The following is a 26,636-nucleotide window of genomic DNA, read 5'->3' as shown; positions in this document are numbered from 1 at the left end:
GAAAAATAAATCTAGCAACTTATGAAGCAGCTGACATGATCATGACGTCTGTGAATAACCATGCAGCAAGTATGGCACTGCTCCCCTGCCTGGGACTGTGACATAGTTCCATATAAATTAAAGTTGCTGTCCAGTTGGTCAGATGACTGTATTTCTAGTGGTCTGGGAAATACAGGAAAAGATGATGACTGAGACACATACTTATGTACAGCTGTAATAAACGATGCTCTCTAGGCACACTAGTGAACTCGGAAATGTGGTTGCTAATAACTCACATAATGAAAGTTGTGATCAAATCTCCCTAATCTGGAAATGCAAATCCTGGTAACAATCTGCACTGCTAATGTGGAGGACACTTTTAATGACACAGGCATTCTAAACAAAAGTGATGTAGCTCATTGTCAGCAACAAAATGGTTACAGATTCATATATTCATTGTTGTATACTACGGTAATGATTACAGGGGCTTTTATAAGCTTATCCATAAGTCCCAGGTGAGAATCAAACCCTGTACTTTTTGTCTGTGAGATAAACACCTTAAGTATTATGCCAAACCCCCCCCCCCCACCCACATAATATACTTTTATTTGTTTGCTACCAGGAGAAGACCACTGCTCTACACTCAGCCCAGAAGCAATCTGTACTTAAGTGATTTGCTCAGAGTCACACAGTAGGCAAACATAGGCAGAGGGAGTAATAGCCTCTCCTAAGTAGCCAAGCTGTTAACATATTGTACCCTTAATCCCTTGCACCAACTTAAAATTCTGTACTAATTTTTGTTATGCACATTTGTCATATACTTTGGACCAGTTTTGTATTCAGAGCATTTACAATGTGCTCTCAGATAACACTAGGTACCAATTGCGAGGCACTGCAGGTACTGAAGTGCATGTTGGGATATCTGTAACTGTGTCCTGTGGATGGTATTGTAAGAGCATCAAGGATTACTTGTAGTACATCCATGGTACCTTTGCAATAGCCTTGCTAATATGCCTTTGGCGCATCATGGCATTAGAATTATGTTGTTGTTAATCTAGCATACTAACAAAATATTGACAGATACATCACATACTCACACTGACCTTTGGTACTCAGTCAAGCTCACAATTCTTCAGTACTCCACTCCTCTATATTAACACGTGTAAACACAGCTGCAATAATTATTAATTTTGTACCGGCCTACTTGCCTACTTCTTTTGTGATAAAGAATATGATTTTTAGAAACTGGGTTGTGTTACTATCCAGAGCAAAACAGTCTGGCCACTCTTACTTGGCACAACTTATACTAACAGCTTTATTAAAAATAGAGACAAAGTGCATCAGATTTTCAAGTACAGATGGTGTGCAACAGATGGTGTGGAACTAAGACAAAGTTGTTAAATTACACTACAATGATTTTATTGCAACACTTCAGAAGGATGGGTTCTACTTAGAGAGGTCACTAAAACCCACATCCACTTCTCTTCACTTCTCTATTCTGTCTAGGCTGTCAAAACCGCTGCTTCACTCTCACTGAAACAGCAACTCCCAGACACCTGGGAACAAATATAAACCTGCTTGTGTTTACACGGCTCCTAGATGGAGATGAAATATATCGTAATCTCAGAGAAGTGCATTCTTTTCAGACAAAATCTCTGTGAATGTATTACAAGCACAGCAGCCTTCTCAAATGTCACATAACAAAAACACAACAGTACTCAGTGCAGTAAAACAAAAATATAATCTATGCTTCCTCATAGCTACATGTGTCTCACACTGAGGACTTAGCATCCCCTCACACATAAAATACTAACTCCACTGAACAATGCTACACCCTGAGTTAGCCTGCTTAAATTAGCAAAATGAACAACTGGCCAATTTCGATGCTTTTTAATACTCAAAACGCCCACATCCACAGCATTCCACAGAACTAGCAGGAATACCTTACAACCTAGAAATGCACAGCACACCTGCTTTACAGATGGAAAATGTCTCCCTTTTTTGTGTATTCCATGCCTCCTGTACTTGGTGTGAATTCAAATTTAGCACAGAATACAAACACTTCCCCAAAGATAAAAGGAAAGACAACAGATAAACATTCTTTGGATCTCGCATGCAAAAACAGAAAAAAATAAATGAATGAAGCACACAGTGGAGACAAAGGCGTGTTTGATAGGCATTTACATATTTGTGTTTTCCCCACCTTGAACTGAAATCCAAACACAGTAGCAGTGGGTGTTGCAGGAGTTACAGGGCTTTCCATATCCAGCGAGTCAAAAACACCCGCCTCTTCTTCCTCCTCCTGCAGAATTTTGTCCAGAAATCCAATAACCTCCTCTTCCATTTTTTATCTTTAAGATCCAACCCTCCCTCCAACAGAAAAAAAAAAAAAGTTGAAGGAGGGAGGCTGAGTCTGAATTCTCAGAAAGTGCTGCCGACAAGTAGCGTTTCCTAAGCAAACAGTTTATGCCAACATGCTGGGTTCTGTTGAATAAACACTGGAAGCTGGCCAGCAAATAATGAAAGAAGTCACTATGAGTTATTTGTTTTTAAATAAATCATATTTGTGATGTTCAGATCATTTCAGTACATTTTCTTTCTTTGTTTTTACATTAGAGCCTGAAGGAGTATTCATTTCAGCTCAGAAATTCTCTTTCTTTTGGTAGATTGTAGTTTAAAAAGTCGAAGCTGCGATTATTTATGCTAGACTAAACCACTTCCTCAGTCTACAGCAGTCCTTGTACAGGGAAGACCCATTTAACTGCTTCAGGATTCTCTATATTTTCTACAGCGTGACCGTATGAGATCTGCCTAGTCCATGAGATACATTCAAGACAAACCTACAGAGGAAGCTGTACTTTCACAAGTACTTTGCTAAAGCCGCCGCCTCTTTTTTTTTTTTTTTTTCCCTACAGGCTACTCACAGCAGTGTAAATAAAAGCAAATAATGCATATGTTGCAGTGTTTCACCAAACAAAATGTGCTATGCAGCAGGACAGTTAGGAACACAGAGGACAAGTCCTATTGCTCTCTCTATATCAAGACATCTACGGCCCAGTCCAATTTCACTCCTACCCCCCACCTTTATCTACCACAAGTATCACATCTCTCAACACTGTTTACTAAGGAATCTCCCACTGAAATTGCAGAAACAATTACCTATAATCCCAGTCAGATGATCGCAGTTTTGCAAAGTGAGGAGACAAGACTGCCATGAATAACACGATCAGTGTCCACTCTCTCCAGCCAGTATTAACACGGTTTGACTGTAACAAAAAAGATTTAATATTGCTCCCGCTCAGTAATTTCAATGGCATCTGGATACTGTAGCTTCAAAAGGCCACAAGTGATCATAGACAGGTTGTTTTATTACTGTCCCCAACTAAATATAAAAAAAAAAAGTTCTAGAGTCCATACCCTCACCTGCAGCACATTAAGCACAGAAACAACATTCAGAGCCCAGCTTCCTTCACACACCTTCTGTCAGTACATAAACCTCAAGTACTCTTCATGCAGTCATTAACAAAGGAACAAGACGAAGGGGTAGGAAAACAACAGCGTGCACTGTTTTAATAAATAAGCAAGCAATAATGCCCAACAGTATGGGCATTATCAGGAAAACAGTGTGCACTGTTTTAATAAATATGCAAGCAATAATGCCCAACAGTATGGACATTATCAGGGAAACAACAGCTGGCCCAAGGGTGACACTGAATGCAAAGAGCATTACCACCCCTGGAAGGGCTGTTACTTCCTCATAATGTCCACCCTGGAGAATACTGTGTTTAGATAAGGAACTTTTAAACTGTTTTCTATTTTTTCTTAATTAGAGTATACATTATTTTACATTTTTGATGTAAATGGGTTCCTCTACCTAATGTTTCAAACCTGCTGTAGCAAATGTAACTGTTGTTGGAGGAAGTATACTACAGCCCAAAAGTTGTAATCATTTAGTGTCCGCACACACATACCAAACAGTTGCAGATACTCTCTTGACTGAGTACACTTTAGATCCCTCAATGTGATCAGATGAATTAAAATAAAATCACACAGTGGAGGGCATTGCACCTCCCAATGCCTCTCAATTGCCCTCAAGTTTTGATCTTTCACACAGAAATGTTTGATTTTCTGATAAATCACTGAAGATTACTGTCAGTCAATGAAGCCATTGATCATAGTTGCTTACTTCTAATTCTTCAGAAAATGTAGCTATTAAATGTAAAGACTGACCATAATTTCAGGTCTCCCACCCCCTCCTCCCTAGCATTGGATTTATCTAGAATTCCTGAGCAAAGAAGTTGTGAGTTATGCGCTCAGTGACCGTCTCAATTCCTTTCTCTCTTGGACACTGACTCTCTCTCCCTCTCATTCTGTATCTCTTAAACACACACACACACACACACACACACACACACACACACACACACACACACACACACACACACACACACACACACACACACACACACACACACACACATTACTTTTTTCTTTTGTTTACTCTCTTATACCAGCTAAACAGCAAGGCCACAATTAGCAAGTAAAAAAAAGGCCATCTGCCTTCCTTTGGTCTGTGCCTCATTGCAGCTTAAAATGCTGTCATGAAATGGCTGTCTTGTTTTTTACTGGACGATAGATATCTGTACATTGACACCACACTGGAGAACATCTGTTCTCCAACAGGGTGGCAATAAATATTTAGTACATTATCTAAAGTATATTAAAACACCCAACAATGTAGCAATAAAATTCTGAAAGGACAATCATCTAAAGGATGAGGTAACATACGTCTGTGTAGTCCCAACATCTGCACACAGCCTTTGATAAGAACTGATAATGAAGACAAATAGACCAGTTCTAGAAATTACACTATAATATGCTCCCCCTCTCTCATCTGCTTTATCACCTATGCTAGGCCAGTATCATTACAGATGCAACAGGACCTCTATATTAATTCTGTGCTGCAGGTACTGGATGGTGAACAATCTGTCTGATGCTGCAGCAGCACAAACTGACCTCCAATGACAGTGTCCATTTCTTGTAATCAATTGTTTGAGGATGGCCGCACTAGAAGCGGTCAGTAAAAGGTAGAAAGCTACAAAAAGTACAGGTGTGTATGTAAAACTTTAGATTTCCGAGTGATCACTGCTGCAGTAGCCTTAACCTTAGCTATATGGGTTATGTCCTGCCAAGGATATAACAGCCGACCAGCTTCCAAAGCTTCAGGGCACCTTCCACCCAGCCAAACTATCAGGCAGTTCAAGCTGAGCTTACTAAAAGAGAAGTTTAGATGAAAAGTCCTTCACAGCTTACCTCCCAGAAGAGAGACAGAGGATGAGCCCTATGAGGACAATGATAGGTACAACAAAAAATAAATGTTCACACCCTGGCATAAAAAGCACACCAAAAAACAATGAGAATGGAGGGAGGGGGTGGCTACTGCAGCAGTAATCATTTGAAATGTCTGCTATTATGGTAAATTCTCTTACACAATAGTACTATGCTCATCATATTGATCACTGCTGAAGTAGCATTAACTATATGGGTAGATTACCCTAGCTAACTGCATTTGGGAGGTGGAAAGAGAAGAGCCCAGGAATCCCTCGAGAATGGTCCTTGCAAAGCCTGATCCAGACCTAGAGAAGGAAATCAAGTTTATGGTGTTTTGTAAAAGTATGCACAGATGACCAAGCAGCAAGATACTTCCAGAATCCAACCCATTCCAAAAAGCCATAGATGAAGTCAAGGCCCTGGTAGAGTGGGCCTTGACCCTGCCTGGAATAGTTTTGTTATAGTGAGTAGAACAAAATGTAATACGCCTTAGACAACCATTTGGAAATATGTTTTGACACAGATTGGCCCTTTCACAAGAAATAAGCAACTGATCTGAAGATCTGAAAGATTAAGTTCTGTCCAGATAGTACCAGGTATGCAGTAACCTTTCTCCCTTGTTTTTAGGTTCAAGAAAGAAAACAATAGATCAACAGAGATATAGTAAACCTCCAGACACTGGACCCAACCCAGTTTGGTTTCGTCAAGGGCAGATCATGCCTACTCAACCTGGTGGACTTTTTTGAGATGGACGAGGCAAAGTCGTTCACACTGCCTACCTTGACCTGGCCAAGGCATTTGACACAACACTCCACTCGAGTATTTTTGACAAACTCAGGAGGTTAGGTACAAACCTGTATGTCACCCACTGGATAGCCAACTGGCACAGAGACAGGATACAAGAGGTTAGAATTGAGGAGTCCACCTCTACAAAGAAGTCAGTCCCAAGTGGAATCCCTCAGAATCAGTCCTTGGACTGCTCCTTTTTGGCATTTACTTCTCAAAAGTCAAGACTAATGTTAGTGGTTGCTGGCTGACTAAATTTCCAGATGATTGCAAATTAGGAGCTATCAATGAATCTCGCACTGACACAAATTTCTCCAGGACAGGCTAACACAGACAAACAACTGGTGTCAGATTCATAGACTAAAACTAAATGCCAAGAAATGCATAACAGTATTCTTTAGGAAGTCATCGATCTCTGGCAATTTTTGTATTGACAACAAACCCCTTAGAGCTGACCCAGTAGTCAGGGACTTAGGGATACACATACACAGTAATCTAGCATTTGATCAACATGCGTCTACAGTGGTGAGGAAATCATTCTATGTTGTGCAACTTATAAACAAAGGCATGGCGTCTAAGTCCAAGGAAGTCATTGTTCCACTGTATTCAGCATTCATCAGACCTATCATTGAGTTAAATGCCCCCTTTTGGTATGTACCTAACCAGGCATATCCAGTAATTGGAATGTCCATAGAGGTTCCTCACTAAAAGAATACAGGGCATAAGTAATATGTCCTATGCAGACCACCTCAAAGCCCTGTCCCTATATTTTGTCTCCTACAGGCTTTTGAGGGGAGATGTATGCTTGACATACAGGGCATTGTCAGAGCCCAGTCTGATGGATCTCCTGCATATCCACAAATACAGCACCAGACTTACCCATTCTAAAGACTTAAACCTTGCCTGTGATATAAATAGGACCTGCTGGAGAGATAGGTATGTATACCAGAGACCCTAACCCAATTCAACTGCAACTTGGACAATTGGATGGGAAATCAGAAATTCTTCCCTGGTTTGGCACCTATGTTTCTAATGGACAGAGATAACCTGTAAATGGTTCATCTCCCAGGCTCATGCTTATACTTATCAAGGGTATCAGAACTTGTCAGAGATTTGGAGGCATGGCTGGGCTTAAAAAGGCCCTTGTGGTCGTTAGCCAAGTAAACACCTATGAACAAGAAGATGGATAGTTTGCCTTAATGTAAACTCAGATACCACTTTAGGCAAAAAGAAGGATTTGTTCTCAAATAAATGCTGTCTCTAGGGAAAATGAGAAGGCTTGATTCACCATAACGGCTTGCAACTCAAATACCCTTCTTGCAGAGGTCAGAGCAGTCAGTAAAACTGTTTTTCATATTAAGAACCTCAAGTCAGCCAGATTAGCTGGTTTAAATGGAGCAAGTGTGGAGGTGCTACCACTGTTCTTGGAGGCCTTTTATTCAAAAACTCCTTTCAAGAACATTTTGACATGAGACTGCACTGAAAGAGGAGGATCCATGGGCAGAAATGCTGAAATGGCCGATCAATGAACCTTGACAGAGTAACAAGAAAGACCATAGGACAGTAACTCACCCAAATTCTCTAAACTCTACCAGCACCTGCAGGGCTGCATGGATCAGGCAATCCCAAGCAAAACAAAGACTCTTTGTACCAAAGGCAAGCGTCCAGTCTGGTGGACCCCAGCCATAAACAAACTCTACAACAAAAGGAGAAAGCTGCTACAAGATAGAGCAAAATCCTTAAAAGGTAAGACACCGCTGATCACTATAAGTAAAAAGCTAAGAGCTCTCATAAAATCATCCAAAGCTAATTTTGAGTAAAAAATAGCTAAGGACTCTAAAGACAACCATAAGGCATTCTTTAGCTATGTCAGAAACCTAGGAGGAAACTCCCAGATATGCTCAGAATTAGTTCAAAATGATGTGAAGATTACTGATCCTACAGACATTGCCAACATACTGGCTGACAGGTTCAGTGCAAACTTCTCCCCCCCCTAAAGGAGAGATATCTATACCAAATGATTGTAGCCCCCCAAACATCTCTAACGCCCAGGTGAGAACTGCTCTCTCCAAGGCAAAGAACACAGCATCTATGGGACCTGATGGTGTCCCCGGCTGTGTGCTCCATGAACTCAACGAGGAATTAAACCCACATTTAGGACAGCTGTTTAATCTTAGTCTCACCTCCGGATACGCACTCCAGGAGTGGCGCAGCGACTGTGGTCCCACTCCACAAAGGCGGTGTCTCCACCGACCCTGGAAATTACCGTCCCATTAGCTTGACAAGCCTTATCTGCAAAGCCATGGAGAGGATCATAATGGATCTCATAAATAAAGACATAGGAATTTGCAGACTTTGGATCCAACCCAGTTTGGCTTTGTCAAAGGCAGATCATGCCTTTTAAACTTGGTTGACTTTTTCAAAACAGTCACCAAGGCCATTGACGAGGAAAGGCAGTCCATACAGCCTACCTAGACCTGGCGAAGGCTTTCAATACAATACCCCACTCGGGTATCATTGAAAAACTCATCAACTTAAATGTAAACCCATACATTACAAGATGGGTTGCAAACTGGCTGAGTGACAGAACCCACAGGGTCAGAGTTGCTGGCGCCATGTCAGACTCAAAGCCTGTCACAAGTGGTGTCCCACAGGGCTCAGTCCTGGGCCCACTCTTGTTTGGCATCTACTTTTCTGAAGTACAAGCAAACACAGGAGGGTTATGGCTGACAAAGTTTGCAGATGACTGCAAACTGGGCGCCGTAGTTGAAAACACATCCGACACAGATATCCTTCAGAAGGGTCTCACAGAAACGGATAACTGGTGCCAGAGCCATGGCCTAAAGTTAAATACCAAGAAATGCATAGTCATACCCTTCGGGAAAAATAAGGTTACCCCTAGCTACCATATAGGTGGCAATCCCCTGAACACAGAAGAAGTTATCAGGGAACTGGGAACCCAGGTTGACAGTAGCCTTTCATTCGACACTCATATTGCTAAAGTAGTTAGGAAGACCTTCTACATTGCCCACCTTATCATGAAGGGATTCACATCTAGATCAAGGGAAGTCATAGTCTCCCTATACTCATCACTCATCAGATCAATGATCGAGTACAATGCCCCATTCGGAATGTATCTGACCCGACACTTGCAGCAGCTGGAGAGGCCACAAAAGTTCCTCACCAAAAGGATAAAGGGTCTCAAAAATCTGTCTTATGCTGCCTGACTGAAAGAACTACAGTTATATTCAGTTGCTTACCGCTTGCTCAGAGGTGACCTATGCCTGACATACAAGGCCATGTCAAACCCAGATTTGATGAACATGCTTCATCTCACAAAATCTAGATCCCTCAGAGCCACAAGGGCGGGAGACTTAAACCTCGACATGGTTATTAATAGGACGTGCTGGAGGGATAGATTCATCACCCAAAGACTCCCTATGCTGTGGAACAAAATCCCGGTTTATGTGAGGCAGAGCACCTCGCTGGCCTTGTTCAAGAGGAATCTTGACCAATGGATGGGAGATCGCAGATACACCCCAGGGGTTACCTCAGTGTCACTGCTCGACAGAGGCACAGCAAAATAATGGGCATAGTTTCTCCAAACTAAAGGGGTGGCGTAAGCCACAAAACTATGGGCTAGGCTTATAAATGCCCTCGGGCAGATAGCCTAGTATGAACCTATGAACCTAAATGTGACAGAACCACAGAACAAGTAGCTCTGAATGAGTGCTGGTTACGTTGTTGGCACCAACTAGAAAATATTTTCCATTTGCTAATATATGACTTTGTAGTAGCAGGCTTTCTTGCTTCCATTAGTACCTGCTGCAAATCCTCAGTAAACAAATGCCTAAAAGGAATTAAAACCCTATTATCCAAGCAGTCAATGGAAGTTGATTGATGTTGGGGTGTACCAAGCACCCCTGCTTTTGTGTGAGTAGATCCGGTCTGTAAGGAAGCTTGTGATAATTGCCGCTGGCCATTTTCAAAATAAGGAAGAACCACAGTTGCCTGGGCCAGAAGGAAGTCACCACAATGAACTTGGGGGATCCACTCAATCTTCAGATAAACCATAGATATTAGTGGAAAAGCATACAGGAACATTCCTGTCCTAGGAAAAGAAAAGGCATCTGCCTTCCAGGCATTCTTGCATGAAGCTCTGGAACATAATCTTGCCAGTTCATTGTTCAGAGAAGAGGCAAATGGTCTGCTTGAGGAACTCCCCACAGATGGATCAAATTTTGGAAGACACCCCCCTGATCTAGTTACCATCTGTGGGGGGGGGGGTCTGCTCAGCTTGTCTGTCACAACATTTTGCTCTGTTGGAATGTAGGATGCCTGTAGAGTGAGACTGTGCTGTTAGGTTATATCCCAAGCTAACATGGCTGGTTTACAAAGGATTATGAACAGAACACAAACTCCAAAATATGGACTACTCCTAATTTGAAACAAAGGTTATGTTATAGAGATGCATCTGGTAAAAAAAAATCAGAAGGAGAAGAAAATAGGAACTGTCCCATGCTATAACTGTAAATGATGTAATGATATAAAAAGAGAGAATGAATGTATACGTTCAGTTACAAGTTGAAGGTTTGTGTTTAATTGTTTTGTCACATGCAATGCAGCCAACGTAGTACACATGGTCAGTTGCATAAAATGCTCTGCTTTCTATATATGAAAGAGTACTAGAAAGCTTAAGGATAAGATAACGGAGTATAAATCCGAGATACGTAGGGAAGTACTTAATAATGCACTTGCAAAACATAACAGAAGAAGGGAAACATCATAGGTTTTTGTTTAGAGTAGTTGATCAAAAAGTGAGAGGTAGGAGGGGTGTGATTTGAATAATATGCTTGAAGTGTGTGAGTATGAATGGATTTTACATTTGGAAACTGATTGTACACCAGGATTAAACAGACCAGTTAATATAAAACCTATTTTAAAGAAGAGACAAATGTTTTTGAAAAAGTAGGTTTATTAAATCTCAATGCAGCAAAGATGTTTTTTATGTCTTTTATGGTTTGAAATGTTCATAACATATGTTATGTAAAATGTTACAGTCGCATAGACTGTTTTAATTAGTGTTTGTGGTTTTAAATGGTTGTTGAATGATCATTGTGTTAATTGTTTTATTGGTTGTGTCATATGAGTTTAGTACTTAAATATGGCTTTAGATTTTAATGCTGTACACACACTGAAAAAGGGTAATTCCTGAAAGCTTTGTGGTTTTGAATAAAGTCTACAGTTCTTTCACACTCAGCGTGTTTGCATTTTGGAGTTTTTGTTTTGTTAATATTTCTGGTACTCCTTAATGAGGTTTGTCGTAGTGCTGGTCCATTTTCTGTTTTTACAAAGGATGTATGACCTGGTTCCCCCTTACTTGTTGATGCACCACATGACTGTGGTATTGTCTGTAACCACTTAAAGAGGTCCCAGGGACCAAAGATGATTCACAGAATTTAATGCCTTAATCAGAGCAAGCATGTCCTTGATATTTATGTGCTTGCATCTGTCCTTGGTGTCCCACATCCCCTGCACTTTTATCCCTCCTAAAATACTCTCAAAGTAAAATGTGAAGCGTCTGTGGTGACTGACTGCTTTGAGGCAAGGAGGGAGAAGTAGATACCTGGATTTAAGGATATCTGTTGTCTCAGTCAAAACATTTCCCTTCAGACCAATCCAACTGGTGGAATTTGAAAAGATAAAGGATGTTGATGGAACCAAAGAGATTTCAGATACCACTGTATCTTTTTCATGTAGAATCTTTCCAGGGGTATCATAAAATCATAGTCACCACGACAATCAAACTCTTGAGGCATTCCCTCACAGTGACAGAAATCTGAGTGGAAAACTTTGCAAAAAAATCTAGATAAAGATCTATTTTTTTTCCTGTGGAACAAAAGCTCTGAACTGAGGTGTCTTCTTGACATTACAGGAACACAATCTTGTGAGAAGGAGTCAAGAAATTGTTTTTGAATGTTCTCTTGGAATCCCAGCTTGTGTAAGAGATATCTCACCCAAGACACAAAGATCCTAGACAATTTGAATAAGTCTCTGCAAAGGTAAGCAAGTCATCTAAATATGGAAAAATGTAGATACCATGCAGTCTACAATGAGCTATTACTAGAGCTAGACAATTTGTGAACACTCCTGGTGCAGTGGATAGTCAAAAACGGTAAGGCAGAGAACTGATAATGTGATCCAGATCCGCAAAATCTTAAGAAACATCTGAAGTCTGGCTGAATATGGATGTAATGATAAGCATTTTTTAAGACTAGTGTTGCCAGGAAACTTGAAAGAGGAAGAAGCACTAACAGGTTGTGAAGTGATATCATTTAGAATTTGGGCACCATCACAAGCAGGTTTAGGAAAGAAACATCCATAACTGGTCTCATTTTCTTTCTTTCTTTGGCACAAGGAACATCCTTGAATAAAAATCCTTCCCCACCAGGGAAGGAGGGACTAGTTCCATCACTCCTTGGGACAGCATGTGATCAAGAACTTGCAGAAATAAGAGAGTCTGATCTGGGGAATGAGGAATGACCCCTGGAAGGGAGGAATTTCCTCCCACTGCCATCTGTATCCTTGATGAATAATTTTCAGACCCATTTGTCTGAAACTATTTGTTGGCAAAAAGAAAAAAGGGGAGACAGACTTTCTGGAAGAAAAAAAAGGGGCCAGGGTGGGAAGGGTTCACAAGGTCTCTAGAATAGTCATTCAGACTTGTTGGACTGTCCATAGTTTTGGGAGTCTGAGTCTTCATTTTGCCCCCTGCCATTTCTTCTTAACTATCTGTTTACATGCATTTTGCTTAGATTGTTTAACTGTATTTTTTCAAAACTGGATGAGGAGATTGCAAATTCCTTGGAAATTTTGGAAAAGGTGGACTGAAAAATCTAAGAGAGTCCCTGGATCAGTTTAACTCTTTCTTCACACCTTTTGATCACTTGTGCAGCAGAGGGGCCAAAAACTAAATCTCTATCCAAAGGAGAATTTAAAATCTCATTTTAATATCAAATGGGAGGTTATGAAAACGCAGCCATGGAAACCTCCTCAAAACAGTACCAGTGGCCACAGCCCTTGAAGCAACAACAGATTTATACACACACTGTGAACAATGAGCAGTGACTTTAACAGAAGAAATTATATTTGAAGCAGCTTTTTCCTCAAAAGAAGAAAATGTAGACAAAACATTCCTCATATTTTCACAATAAGTCAAAACAAACCTTAACATCTGAGCCTGAGAATTCAAAATTCTGAAAACCAAAGTTGTAGAAGCATACATTTTTTACCACACTTATCAATAATCTTCCCACCCTCATCAGAAAGAATAGGATTGGAATTAACTGAAGTGTTTAACAGCAGAAAGGTCAACTGAAGCTAAAGCTGCTGAAGCAGGTTTGGGAAAAGTGCATAAAACGTAAAGACTGAGGAACATTATACAGCCTATGTGCCTTTTTAGGGGCAGCTGGCTGACTGTAAGGAAAACTGCAGGCAGTAAAAAAATCCTCAAAGCTGGCAGAACTGGAAGAATGGGTGCAGGTTCTGGAAATTCCTTCTGCAACAGCTCCTAGTATTATCTGAAGGAATGAGAAACCTCAATGTTTTCCAACCAAAACACTGGCACATTCTAGAAACAGTCTCAGAGAAAGAGAGACGCCCCCAAAAGGGAAAGTCAGAAACATAGCTCTCAACCTTCCATCTCCAAAATGAGGAAGACTCGCCTTCATAATGTGGAAGAAATGGGCAAAATGTGGAACACATACTAATGGCTTACTAACAACTTCAACTAGGAAGGTCATAGGATGGCTAAAATATGCTAGTTTTACTCATAAAGATCATCCTTTAATGAATTAATATGATTAATTTCTATCTACCATGGATTTCACTTAAAAAAAATTCCAAACACTGAATGTATGACAGACTCTTTCAATGTGGAACTCTGAGGAAGTTCGAGGAACCTGAACTTTTTAAGACCCCAAATGCGGTACGTTCCCCGTAATGAGGTACACTTGAAAGGTATGGTCAGAAAATGAGCTCTCCTCTGAGTCTGAATCAGAAGTGAAGAGAAAACCCTGTATCTGTCCCTTCATCCTCCAGTCATGATTCAGTAAAGGAAGTATGTCTCTCTCCCTTTTACCAGAAACTACTTTACAAGAAGGATCAATAGCCTGAATTAACTCTTGATCCAGACCTAGTAAATTCTTCCTGTCTAAGGAAATTTTGTCTAAGGAAATTTGAGGAGGAGTAGATACATGTTTTTTCTGTTTCTTTTTGACAGGAAAAATTGGGCCAACAATGTTATTAATGGCAGCAACAGCTTCCCCATAGATGGGCACAACATTCTGTTAAAAAAGGGAAGCCTTCCCTGTTGCTTTTCTGGAACCTACAAGAGTAGGTCTTCCTTGCCCACTAAGGGGACCTTAACAGCCACAGAGGACGTGGTTAACCCCCAGGTCATCATGGCTGAAGGTGTTATAGCAGAGGCATCCGGGGTAAAAGATGAGTGGTCTGAGGTACAACAAATGGCCACAGCAGAGTCACCCACCTGTGGCTGGGGCAAATTACTAGTATACTGAGACAGCAAAGGCTGTTTGCTTAACTTTTTATTTTTGTGGCTGGAAGAAGGGTCGACAGATTGTTTCCATGTTCAAGCCGAAAATGGTACCTTCTTCCTGGGAAAACATGGAGCAAATGCTGGTAAAAAAATAAAGTCCTTAAAAGTCACTTTTTTTCACAGACCAAACAGTAAAAAGCACTTTAAACATTTTGCCAACCTCACAAAGTAAAATAAACACAATTTCCTCACAGGAATAATAGTTTACAGTTACTTTAAACAACTTTTAAACTGGCAGGAACAAAGAGCATTCCTGTTTAAAAGTACTGTAAAGTCGGATGACAGTATATTAACACAAACTTCTAGCTATAACATAACTTCCCTGAAGAGGAAAGTATTAATAACAAACAAAAAATAATGAACAGAAGGACTTTTCCCCAAAAAGAATATCTTACTAACAAAGGAAGAGCACAAACAGATTCTCAATCCTCGAAAGTCTCAGAGGAGAGTCCTCTTCGGCATCAGTAAAGCTCTAAAGAACTTGGTGCCTGAACTTGCATCCTGACAGTCTGGGTGCATGTAAGGTACCCAGAAACATTAGAAGTTGGCCAAGTGTTATTTCCTCGACAGGCTATAATCCACATGACTACGGCTACTGCAATGGTGATCAATATGATGAACGTCTTGGTAATCTTGACTGAATAATTACAGCTTATTTTACTTCATTTTATTTATTGTGTGCCATCCTATGCAACTGATCGATACTAAGCTGCCAGTCTGTCTGTCTTTGTCTTTACTGGTTGTTGCTGAAGTAGAAGGAGGAACCAATGGTGAGAAGGAAATGAGATGACTGTGTCCTCTCCCTCTCCCCATCAGAGTGACTCACTACTAATGGAAAGGGTATGAAAACTGGTGGGATATAAAACCAAAGGAGTGGGGAAAAAGGACGATTACAGTGTGTATGTGTATGGTCAGTTGGGGGGTAGATTGGGACGAACTGCATTCCTGTCACTCAGCCACCAGAAACAAACACACACAAAAAAAGAAAAAAATATAAGGAAATCTGAGATGGCACATGTTCACAAGAGCTCTTTAGAGAGGCCAACTGAAGAATCAGATACAGGACCTACCACCAGATCTTGACCACAGGCACAGTGATAGCTCATTAACCACCTTAGGTATAAAATGATCAGTGCGCAAGGACACTCTGTCCTCATGAAAGATCACAAAAGAAGGACAAGCCTTAAGGTCTTGCAACTCAGATATCCATGTGGCAGAAGTAAAAGCTAACAAGAGAACAGTCTTCCAAGAACAATGCTGCAAGGAAGCTGAAGCAGCAGGCTCAAAAGGAGCCTGAGCCATCTTCTCCAAAACAAAATTAAGATCCCAGGGAGGAGGAACAGGTTTCTGGGAGATGTAATATTAACCTCAAATCTAGAGGCTAAAGGAGGAGAAGGCGGCAGATAAGCAGATATACCTGATAAGTGGGCCTTAACAGAAGAATAGGCCAAACCAGCATTGAGCAACTCACACAAATAAAAGACACCAAAAGGAACATCCACAGTAAGTGGGTCCAGGTTATGAGAGAGAGAGCAAATAGAAAACCTCTTCCATTTGGACAAGTAGAATTTCCTAGTAGTAGGTTTCCAGGCCTCCTGCAGGACTTTCAGCATCCTCTCAGGAAAAAGGGGTCTATGAAGAATCAGAATCCTACCGCACACAGCGTCAGCTGAAGTTTTGGCAGGTGGGGTGTATAAGAGATCCTTTGTCTTGTGTGAGTAGATCTACCCTGTGAGGTACTTGTGATGATTACCCCCGGCTAGATGCAGAAGTAGAGGGAACCAGTACTGTTGCCGCCAAAAGGAAGTCACCAACACGATTTTGGGAGCATCCTGTTGAATCTTGAACAGGACTCTCGGAATGGGACGGAATGCATAAAGAAACATCTCCTTCCAAGAGAATGAGAAGGCATACACCTTCCACACCAGAGGACTTGGGACTCTGGCACAAAACAGAGGAAGTTGTCTGTTTAGAGGGGAGGCAAAAAGATCCACTTGAGGAATACCTCACTGGAGGATAATGTTCAGAAACACATCCCTGTGAAGCATCCATTCATGGGACTGAGTTAAGGACCTGCTCAGAGTGCCTGCCACAATGTTCTGACCAGAAGGGATATAAATCGCCTGAAGAGTCACTTGACACTTCACAGCATGATCCCATAGCAGAAGTGCCAACCGGCAAAAAAGAGAAGATCTCGTTCCTCCCTGTTTGTTGATATACCACATCACTGTGGTATTGTCTGTGAACCAACTTGAGAAGCCCTGAAGAGAAAAGAGGATGAAAGGCCTGAAGAGCCAACAGAATAGCTTTCATCTCTTTGAAACTGATGTGCTTCTTTTGATGATGTGCCGACAACACCCCCTGTACCTTTAGGGAGCCATATGTCACCCCCTCCATCCCATGTTTAAGGAGTCTATGAACAATTCCTGAGGGGGTAGAGGGGGATGAAAAGGGATCCCTGGATTCAGTGACAACTGCTGAATCCACCAGTGATGTTCTTATCTGAAACAAGGAAGAAGAGGAACTACAAATTCTAGAGGATGTGCATGTTGAAGCCATACTGACTTCAGAAACCAGTGAAACTTTATCATATGAAGTCTGGCCAGAGTTGGGCATTGGAATGGTGGATTACATGAATTCCAGAGCTCTCAGAAAGTTCCTGGTGGTAATGGAAGCCAAAGGAAGAAGTGTGTGAAAGAAAGAAATGTGAGTTAAGGCTTTTGGAGGAGGCAGGGATGCAAGCATTGGCACCGTCTGAATCCTGAAACCCAGAAAAACATGATCTTGAGGAGGAATCAGAGAAGACTTTTTGAAATTCATTGTGAACTCCAGTCTCTGAAAATGGGAAACTGTAAAATGAAAATTTTGCAAAAGGATCTCTGGAGAGGACACCTGAATCAGCAGGTGGTCTAAAGTAAGGAAATATTTGGATCCCTTGAAGACTTCAAAAAGCAATCAGAGGAGCAAGGCATCTGGTGAACATCCATGGGCAGTAGAAAGGGCAAAGCAGTGAACTGAAAATGCCAGGAAGCAACAGAGAAATGCAAAAGACTTCCTGAAAAGAGGATGGATCGGAATATGAAGATAAGAATCCTTGAGATCCAGAGACACCATAAAGACCCAAGGAAGCAGAGTCTGAAGGGACAACATCTGAAAGAAGGCACTTTCAGAAAACTGTTTAGATGAGAGAAATCTAGAATAGGTCTCCAAGTGCCCTTTTTTCTGGGCACTAGAAACAGTCTGGAGTAGAACCCTTTCCCCCTGTGGGACACAGGCATCTTTTGAATATTAACTCTCAGTCAAGAGAAAGAATAGTTGTGTAAAATCTTACTATAACCATAGGTGTCCTTCTCTTCTGTATGATGCAGTATCCATAACATGAGGGAATCCGCCACTGGTTGACTCATATTGCTGTCCAGTATACAAAAGTCTAAAGCTGCTGTGAGGTACGTCCTATGCTGCACATCAGCAAATGTACGTTGGCCATAAAGAGACATCGGGTATAAAGCGGACATCAGCACGTACCAACCTCAGAACTGAATGCTGCAAAAACACCATCCTGATCCTAGGTGAGGAGAGCATGCCACCGAAGGCCAGGCAAGCATCAGGGGGAAGGCAAGGGGGGAAGTAATACTCTCCTCTACTCTTCCTCTGTATGTGTTGTAAGACGAAGAATTTAAAGGAGTGGGACTGACTGGTATTCATAACATGTAATCATGTGCATTTGACTGTTTGTTATTATTAATATCCCTGATATGCTCTAAAATTCTCTCTTTAAACATCCTATTGGTTTTACCTACGTAAAACGCTGGACATTATTGGCAAAAACAAAAATAAACAACATCAGTGGTACTACAGTCATAGTACTTTTTAGCATATAACGTAAAATGTCTTGTAGGATGAGTATACTTGTTCTTGCTGAAAACATACTGGCAGGCACTACAATTCCTACATGGAAAGGTACCACATCTAGTAGAAAAATTAACTGTATTATGTGTTTCACCATTGCAAAGGTGTTGCTTAAGCGATGTGTTATTTCTAAAACTAAAATTCGGAGCTTCACCAATACTAGTGGCCAGACCAGGTACTTCTTGTAGCAGGTGCCAATGTTTCTTAATAACATCTGTATATTGATTGATGTTGCTGGCAGATTTTTTCCCCTAATCTCTCTATGACTTTGTTCTCCTTATCTGAGGGAAGCAAGAAGGTAGAAGGCAGCAATTTGGATGACTTGTCTGCAGACACTGAAATGGTACCAGGGTCTGCAGAGGAGCATTTGAAGAGGAATTTGGAGTCCACTGGCACCTTATAAAATCTATTTAGGTGCTTGGGAGCTGCAGGCTGGGAATCAGGGCACTTTGAAGCAGCTACAAAGGCATCTAAGAAGGCTGGCAGAACAGGGGGGGTATGGCAGGTGGAGAGGGGGAATCCTTATGTAAGAGGTCATACCACCTTTTTTGGATGTCAGATACCTGGCAAGAGTCCCACTTAAAGAACTCCCTCATCTTCAGGATAGTTTCCCCAAAGGAGATATCCTCCCCAGGGGAATCCATGCCATTGCATTCCTCTTCTGGTGAGACATAACCTAAAGCAGAAGAGATTTGGGCTGAAATTCACCCCTGGGATCTCTTCTGTGTCCCTGCTAGACAGAGGCACAGTAAACTAATCTTAAAAGGGTACCTTCTGTGAGCTACTTTACAGAGGCACAGTAGGCTAATTTAACAGGTAGGCGGAAGCCAAATACACTCTGGCTAGACTTATAAATTCCCTAGGGCAGATAGCCTAGTATCTACCTATGAACCTTTGAATAAGCCAAGGATTCATCAGCTGATGATTCCTCCTCATCTAAGGAAATGTCCTCAGAGGTCCTTCTTTAAGGCAGTAGGGGAAGGAAAAGCAGGAGAAGGGAGAAAGAAAGCAGAGGTCTGTCGTAGGCACGTAAACGGGTTGAATAGGCCTTGGAAGAAGGCCTACCAATCAAGTGTTTGTTCCTGGCAAGCAGGAGAAACATGTTTAGTCTTAAGCTTTTTCTTTTTTAGAACCTCCATGTGGGGGAAGGTGGATGGGCCAGCATTCCACAATGTCGGTAGGAACATCCTCCCGCATAATGATCTGGGTGACGCCACACAGGCCTTCAGTAATAAGCTGTGGTTCCCCCTACACCTGCGTCAGATGCCTGAGATTCCCTCGCGGAAGTGCTGGGAGGATCCTTCATGGCCCCCACTGCCGTACCCCTTCAAAGGAATGTCTACCGATACTGTGATGTCCTCTGGGCCCACATCGGCCTCAGGAGAGACATCCAGATCCAAGGGAGCATTAGGTACATCACGCCATGATTTCTTTACCTTTTTTGGTTGCGGCTCGTCTGAAGGGCCCAATGCCACCTCCATATCACAAGTGAGATGCTTAAGGCATTGATTCTCAAGATATAATTTCAGAAAAGATAAACAGCTGTGAAGGGTTTGGGGTACGGCAGCCTTACAGATAGTACAGGCGGTATGGTCATGAGCGTTCTCATGTGAAATCTGCCTTCCACACTGACAACCTGCCCTTCCTAGATGACATGTAATCACAGCAAATTACAGTAGCCAAAATATTAAAAAAAAACCCCAATGGGTACTTATCTGAAATAAAGTTCACAAATTGACTGACAAGCAATGACCAGAGCAGTCGATCGAACAGGTTGCAGAAAAGTTCTGAGGTTGGTATGTGCTGAAGTCCACTTTATACCCACGTCTCTTTATGGCCGATGAACATTTGCTAAAATGCAGCATAACACGTACCTCACAGCAGTTTTAGACTTTTGTATACTGGCTGGATGTATGAGTCAGCCCGTGGCAGACTCCCTTATGTTATGGAGACTGTAGCATATGAATAAAAGGACATCCTGAAGAACCTCTGGGAAAAAAGGAAGTTGTTACAGAGGAGGCTGAGGAATGCCCATAAAAGGAGGATGGGATTTCCACAGTATGAAGTACCCCTGATGAATGATAAACAGAACCTAAGAATCCTGAGTGATCTGAAGCCAAACAGGAAGAGAAAGAGAAATGTGATGAGAAAGAGGAATGTCTGGGAAGAGATGGATATGCAGAATCCCTGAAAACTGAGTAGTTTTAGCAGGAGGAGCTCATTTGCCACTCTTTTTACCTTTAGTTGAAGGACGAGATTACCTACGAAGAAAGTCTGGCTTAGTGGGGTAGTTTCTCTGAAATTTTGGCACAGGAGAAACAAACACACGTTTAAGCTCCTATAAGGCCTTGGCCTTACCCTGAAGGGACTTAAACAAACAAGTAGCAGCTTTCCCAAGAAAAGTTTAGAATCCAGAGGAGCATCAAACAACTTAGCTTTAATATTATCAGGTAAAGGTTGAAGCCCAAGCCAAAAATACCTCATCACCAAACCAAAAGTAGCAGCCCTAGAAAAGGCATCTGCTGCATCATAACTACATTCAATAGAATGATGAACCACTTGAGAGGAAGTCCTTAGCAAGGAAAGAACAGAAGTTTTACCCTCAGAGTCTGGAAAATGAGAAAAAAGTTGACTGGCCTCAGAAAGAAGAGCTAACACATACCTAGACTTATGGATCTGACAATTAATAGTCCTAAAAGCTAGGGTAGCAGAAGTGTAAACCTTCTTACCCAGCCTTTCCATGGTTCTGATACCTTTGTCAGAAGGCAATAATTTGGGTAAATTAAGCAACTGAGATGGCTTATTAGTGGCTACAGACACCACAGAGGGGTCAGCAGCAGGACATTTACACAAAAAATAACAATCCTCAGGTACCCTATAAAACCTATCGGGCTTCTTGGGAGCAGGGGCAGAGAATCAGGCGCATGAAAGGCATTGGAAAAAGCATCCAGCAAACCATCCAAAATGGGAGGAGCAGCCTCTGGTTTAGGAGATTCCAACTGCAGCAACTCATAGTACCTCTTATGGATATCAGACACTTAAGCACAATCCCAGTTAAAAAATTCCATCATCCTAGAGACTGTGCCCCCAAAAGAAATTTCCTCAAAAGGAACATCAGGACTAACAGATTTCTCCTCCTCCTCTGACCCATAGTTCAAAGGAGAAGGAATTTGAGTAGAATAAGTCAAGGATTCATCATCAGACTCAGACACTTCCTCAGAAAAATCCTGTTCTCTAAGCCTTTTGAGGGGAACAGAGGACCAAGGAGGAGCAGGAACTGAAACCCCATGAGGAGGCTTTAATGACATTAAAGCGGTAAACAGCCCCTGAGCAAAGACCTGTCACTCACTTTGTGGATCCCTAGGAGCGGAAGAAACATGTTTAGTTTTTTGTTTCTTTTTTTAAGGGAAACATCCTGCTATAAAACCAAGAAGACTCAGACCCAGGACGGCAGTCAAGAACCATAGTAGGAACTTCTTCCCAAACTAAATCTGAAGAACTCCCCAAAAAATCAACCGTGATTCCCCCTGAATGTCCAAAATGGATGCCTGCAAAGCCTCTTCGGACATGCTGCCAGCCAGATCCTCATCGGCCTTCAACCTGGTTGCGGCAGAGAAATCTGACAACACAGCCAGGTAAGCCTGCGGATTCAGCAGAGGGTGGACAGCAGAAGATTGCTTCTTTCACCTTCTTGTTCCCTAACGGCTGACCCTTGGGGTGGGAGATTCCTCCCACTGTACCTTTAGCAAGAAGCTTAAGATGCTGGTTCTCAACATACAAAGAAAGGGAAGAAAGCCTACTGTGAAGGGTTTTCGGGCCAAACACCTGACAAACTGAACAAGATGTATGGTCGTGAGAAGCTCCAAGGCAAAAACGACACTTATCATGGCAGTCTTTATGGAGAATCTGTCTCCCACACTAGCATTTACCCTTCCTGGATGACATTAACCTTAAAGAGCACAACAAAAAGGCAAGAAAAAACAAAAATCCTAACAAGGCACTTATCTGCAATTTACTAGGATTCAGTAAACAGGCGTAAGCATTACTCGTTGCACAAAAATGCATGCAGGTGGTGAAAAACGGATGTAGACAAATAGACCTGTGGTAAAAACAACCGTTCGGCCTGGTGGCAAAAGAAGTTCTGTAGATGGTATGCTTGAACATCAGGACCATTTGGGTGATGTTCGGCATACCTTAAAGCAATGTTAGACTTTAATAGACTGGCCGGACATCGGGCTTCCACAGCAGGGAATTTCATCTGTAAGAATACGACAGCAGTGACTCTAAGGACATCATAGGTTACCTGCAAGGAACTATTTGATGAACTACTGTTAGTAAAAAAACAAAATAATGCCACTGATACAACAAAACAATGGCTGCTGATTCATCATCATAGATTCATAGGTTCATACCAGGCTAGGACCACCATGGTCTTTTCAAGCCTATCCATACAACCCAACCCAGTTTGGTCCCAGACTTCCTTCAATGCCTATATGGTGGGGTATGTTAGTAAAGAGGAAGCCAAAGGCTATGTTTGTGTGGGGGTATGTTACTTGGGGATTAATTTACTGCTGACCTCTGTCAGACACATGTGAGCCAGGCCAGGGTGAATTTGCATTTCCCATCCAATGATCAAGGTGTCTTTTAAATAGGGGCAGAGATGAACTCTGCTTCAGATAAATAGGAAGCTTATTCCATAGAGTGGAGATCATTTGAGGCACATATTGCTCCCTCCAGCAGGTTCTATTTATGTCTCAGACAAAGTTCAGGTCCTTGAATCTGGTGTTTCTGGTGCTATTTGTCCTGTAGATGTGCAAGAGATCCATCAAAACTGGATCTGAGGATGCTTTATATGCTAGGCATAGATCACCTCTCAGTAACCTGTCAGAGACCAAGTGCAGAGATAAGACCTTAAAGTGATCTGTGTAGAACAGGACATTCATACCCTAGACTCTCCTAGTGAGGAACCTTTGAGGGTGTTCCATCTGTTTCAAGTGCCTGGTTAGGTACATGTCAAAGGGTGCACTGTACTCAATGATGGGTTTGATAAGGACTGAGTAGAGTGGCACTATTACTTCCTTAGACCTGGATGCCATACTCTTGCTTATGAATTGGGTGACATAGAATGATTTTCTTGCTACCCTGGTTGGTCGAATGCCAGATTACTATCTACATATGTTCCCAGATCCATAAGTATATGGTTAGTTCTTAGGAATGTTTTATCAATGAAGTGATTAGGTTGGGTGGATGCTTTCCCAAAAGGCACTATAATGAATTTCTTTGCATTGAGTTTTAATCCATAGCTTTTGCACCAGTAATTTGTTAATGTCAGACCTCTTGTATGATGTTGCTGTCGTGGGGGGAATCCATGACAGCTGCCAATTTACAGTCATCTGTGAGCCTGGTGAGCTAAAAACCATTGACATTAGTCTTGAGTTCCAAGAAACAGATGCCAAACTGGAGTGGGTCCAACACAGAGCCCTGGGGTACTCTACTGGTGACTGGTCTGTTGGTGGAGGTAGTCTCACTAATTCTGACTTCTTGGGTCCTATCTGTGAGCCAGCTGGCAATCCAGCAAGTTATGTAGAGATTTATGCCTAGTTCTGAGAATTTGTCAACAATATCCGAGTGGAGTACTGAACATCCTAGCCAGGTGAAGGTACATGGTATGCAGAGATTTTCCTTCATCCATAGCCATGGTGACCCCCTCGTAGAAGCCTAGCAAGTTAAGCAGGCAATACTGTCCCTTAAAAAACAAACTGGGATGAGTTTAGTGTCTGTAATTTGCTAATGGCTTTGCAAATTAGACTTGTCAGACTGATGTGTCTGTAGTTCCTGAAGTCAGTTGATGGTCCACTGTTATGAAGACTGATGACTGTTGCGGCCCTTCCTTCATCTGGCATGTAACCTGTTTTGAGGCTGTAGTTAAAAAGTGCCTCAAAAGTGGTCCTGCTAGGTCATGTTTAGGCCATTTAGGAGGTAGCTGGGGATATCGGGAGCCACTGAAGCAGTGTTTTTGGCCTTAACGATTGCCTCCAGGATCTGGTCCCTGTCGATAGTTGGGGGATATGCCAGAAAGGAGTTCACAGGGGGTAGTTGGGAGGAGTGGGTTGCGAAGTTATAGCTACATTTATCAGTCATTGGATTATCTGTGGCACACTGGGTAGTGAAGTTGTGCCATTTAGTACCAGTTGTGCACACTGAGTATTACCTTTAAGGTTTCTGATATAGCTGAAGAAGGTCTTGTGATTGTCCTTAGCTTGGGAGGCTACTCTGACCTTATAATTGGCCTTATTTTCTTGTTTAGTTGAATCAGTTAGCTCTTGTCTCTATGAGAGTCTTTCTGATTTATTCATTACTTTTTTCTTTTGTTATATAGCTTATTAAGTTAAGGATTCCAACAGTGTGGTTTATTTTTGGTGTTAGATCTAGGCTAACTTCTGGTAGGTATGGCAGCCTCAGTACTGCCATTTACATGTTTGTACAGGATTCTGTAAATAATTCTGCATAGATATCTGTGCTCTTGGGGTTTGGGAGAGTCATGAATTATTACAAACTGTCAATTAATAGGAAATAGTTTGCTTTAGTACAGTTCTTAACTGTTACAGGTTTAGCTGGGTTTTCTATGTTGATTTTTATTTTGAGGGAGACAGCTTTGTGGTCTGACTTCAGCAATCAGAAATGACAAAGGGAGGGTGGAACGCTCTCCCATGTTGGTGAGTACTAGGTACAATACTTTTGATCCTCTGGTTTGAGAGTGCATTATCTGGTTTCATGGTGATCGTGCTGATAAAGTCCAGGAAATATTGTACCTTTGAGTTAGAGGCAGTGTACGTTTCCTAGTCTACAGAACGTTAGTTAAAGTCTCCCGTGAATTCGGTATTTGGTTGTATGCTGAGTGCCTCTAGTAGGTCTAGGTAAGAGTTGTGAGCTTCGTGGGTCATAGAGGGTGAACTGTAGCTGTCCAGGACATGGTAGAGAACCTTGTCTACGGAGACTTGGATGTAGAGGAACTCCAGGGGATCATCCTGTTTAACCAACCTAGATTTGTATTTGCCGCTAATGTAGATTGAGACACCTCCACCTTAGCCCATATTTATGCTGCTGTTGGTCTAACTGTGAGGAAGGCACTGTAGCCTTCCAACACTAGAGTACTTTCTGTGGCTTTAAACCAAGTCTCAGTAGAAGCACAGATGTCTACATTCTCCAGAGAGAGGAGAGCTTGAAGGGTGTGAAGTTTCTTGTTTAGGATCCAAAAAATATCCATTGACATTGCCTGACCAGGAATCAAACGGCAGTAAGAGCACTAAATCCAACCCAGCAGACCACCACGGATAACCTCTCACCTTTACAGTTTATCCTACAGTTTCTTAAAACTATATTTCATCGTATGAGGCACTGCCTGCAAATATAAATGTCACACTGTTTCCTCCTTGCCATCTTCTGCCTTTACTCATAATGGATTCTGTAACAGGAGTACAGCTTATTATCCTGTTAATGCATATTGTATTCTCACACCTCTTTGTTCTAACAGTTTATAAAAATCAAAGTTCATATACCTTTCCTCATAATTTAGCTTCTGAATATATTCTTCACTATTATTTCAACATTTTTGTACACTTTACAGTGTGAAAGCCAAATTTTAAACAAAATGACAACTTGTATGTAGCTCTGTAATTTAACTAGTTAGTGGCGGTCAGTACACAGGTGCTACTGCCCCCCCCCCCATTTTTTTTAATAATTTTTGTTGGTCACATGGGACCTCATCCTACCAGCCTGGCTCCCAGTGTTCCACATTCATGACAAGTCTATCAGCCATTCTCTTACCACCCAGACTACTCTAATACTGCTGAGGCCAGTCATGGATATTAAGAGCGCCCCGGGGGCTCGGCTGTCTGTGCTTCTGTCTTTTATATGCCCTTCCAACTTCCCTTTCCTGGCCCCTCATGCTTTTCAACTATATATGAGGATGTCATTGGTGAGTGCCCTCCCTCCCAGGACAGGCCCGTATATT

The 26,636-nt window shown here is 41.8% G+C and overlaps 1 protein-coding gene across 4 annotated transcripts in view; it reads right to left on the bottom strand.

The window, feature by feature from the left end:
* ABR (ABR activator of RhoGEF and GTPase) overlaps nt 1–26,636 on the bottom strand; it is a 2,680,879-nt gene that overhangs the window by 1,615,003 nt on the left and 1,039,240 nt on the right. The window contains exon 1 of one of the 4 annotated variants that reach the window (XM_044054483.1): nt 2,183–2,736. The exons of the other annotated variants lie outside the window; for them this stretch is intronic. Within the exon in view, the coding sequence (XP_043910418.1) occupies nt 2,183–2,323 (141 nt within the window). The 5' untranslated portion in view covers nt 2,324–2,736. Of the gene's footprint in view, nt 1–2,182; nt 2,737–26,636 lie in introns of those variants that run through there. 4 annotated transcript variants of the gene reach the window in all.

This window comes from Protopterus annectens, chromosome 13.part0 (genome assembly GCF_019279795.1).
Source record: "Protopterus annectens isolate FY-2018-M chromosome 13.part0, PAN1.0, whole genome shotgun sequence".
Lineage (NCBI taxonomy): Eukaryota > Metazoa > Chordata > Ceratodontiformes > Protopteridae > Protopterus > Protopterus annectens.
Note: the sequence above shows the minus strand (reverse complement) of the source record. Positions and strands in the feature narration are given on the sequence as shown.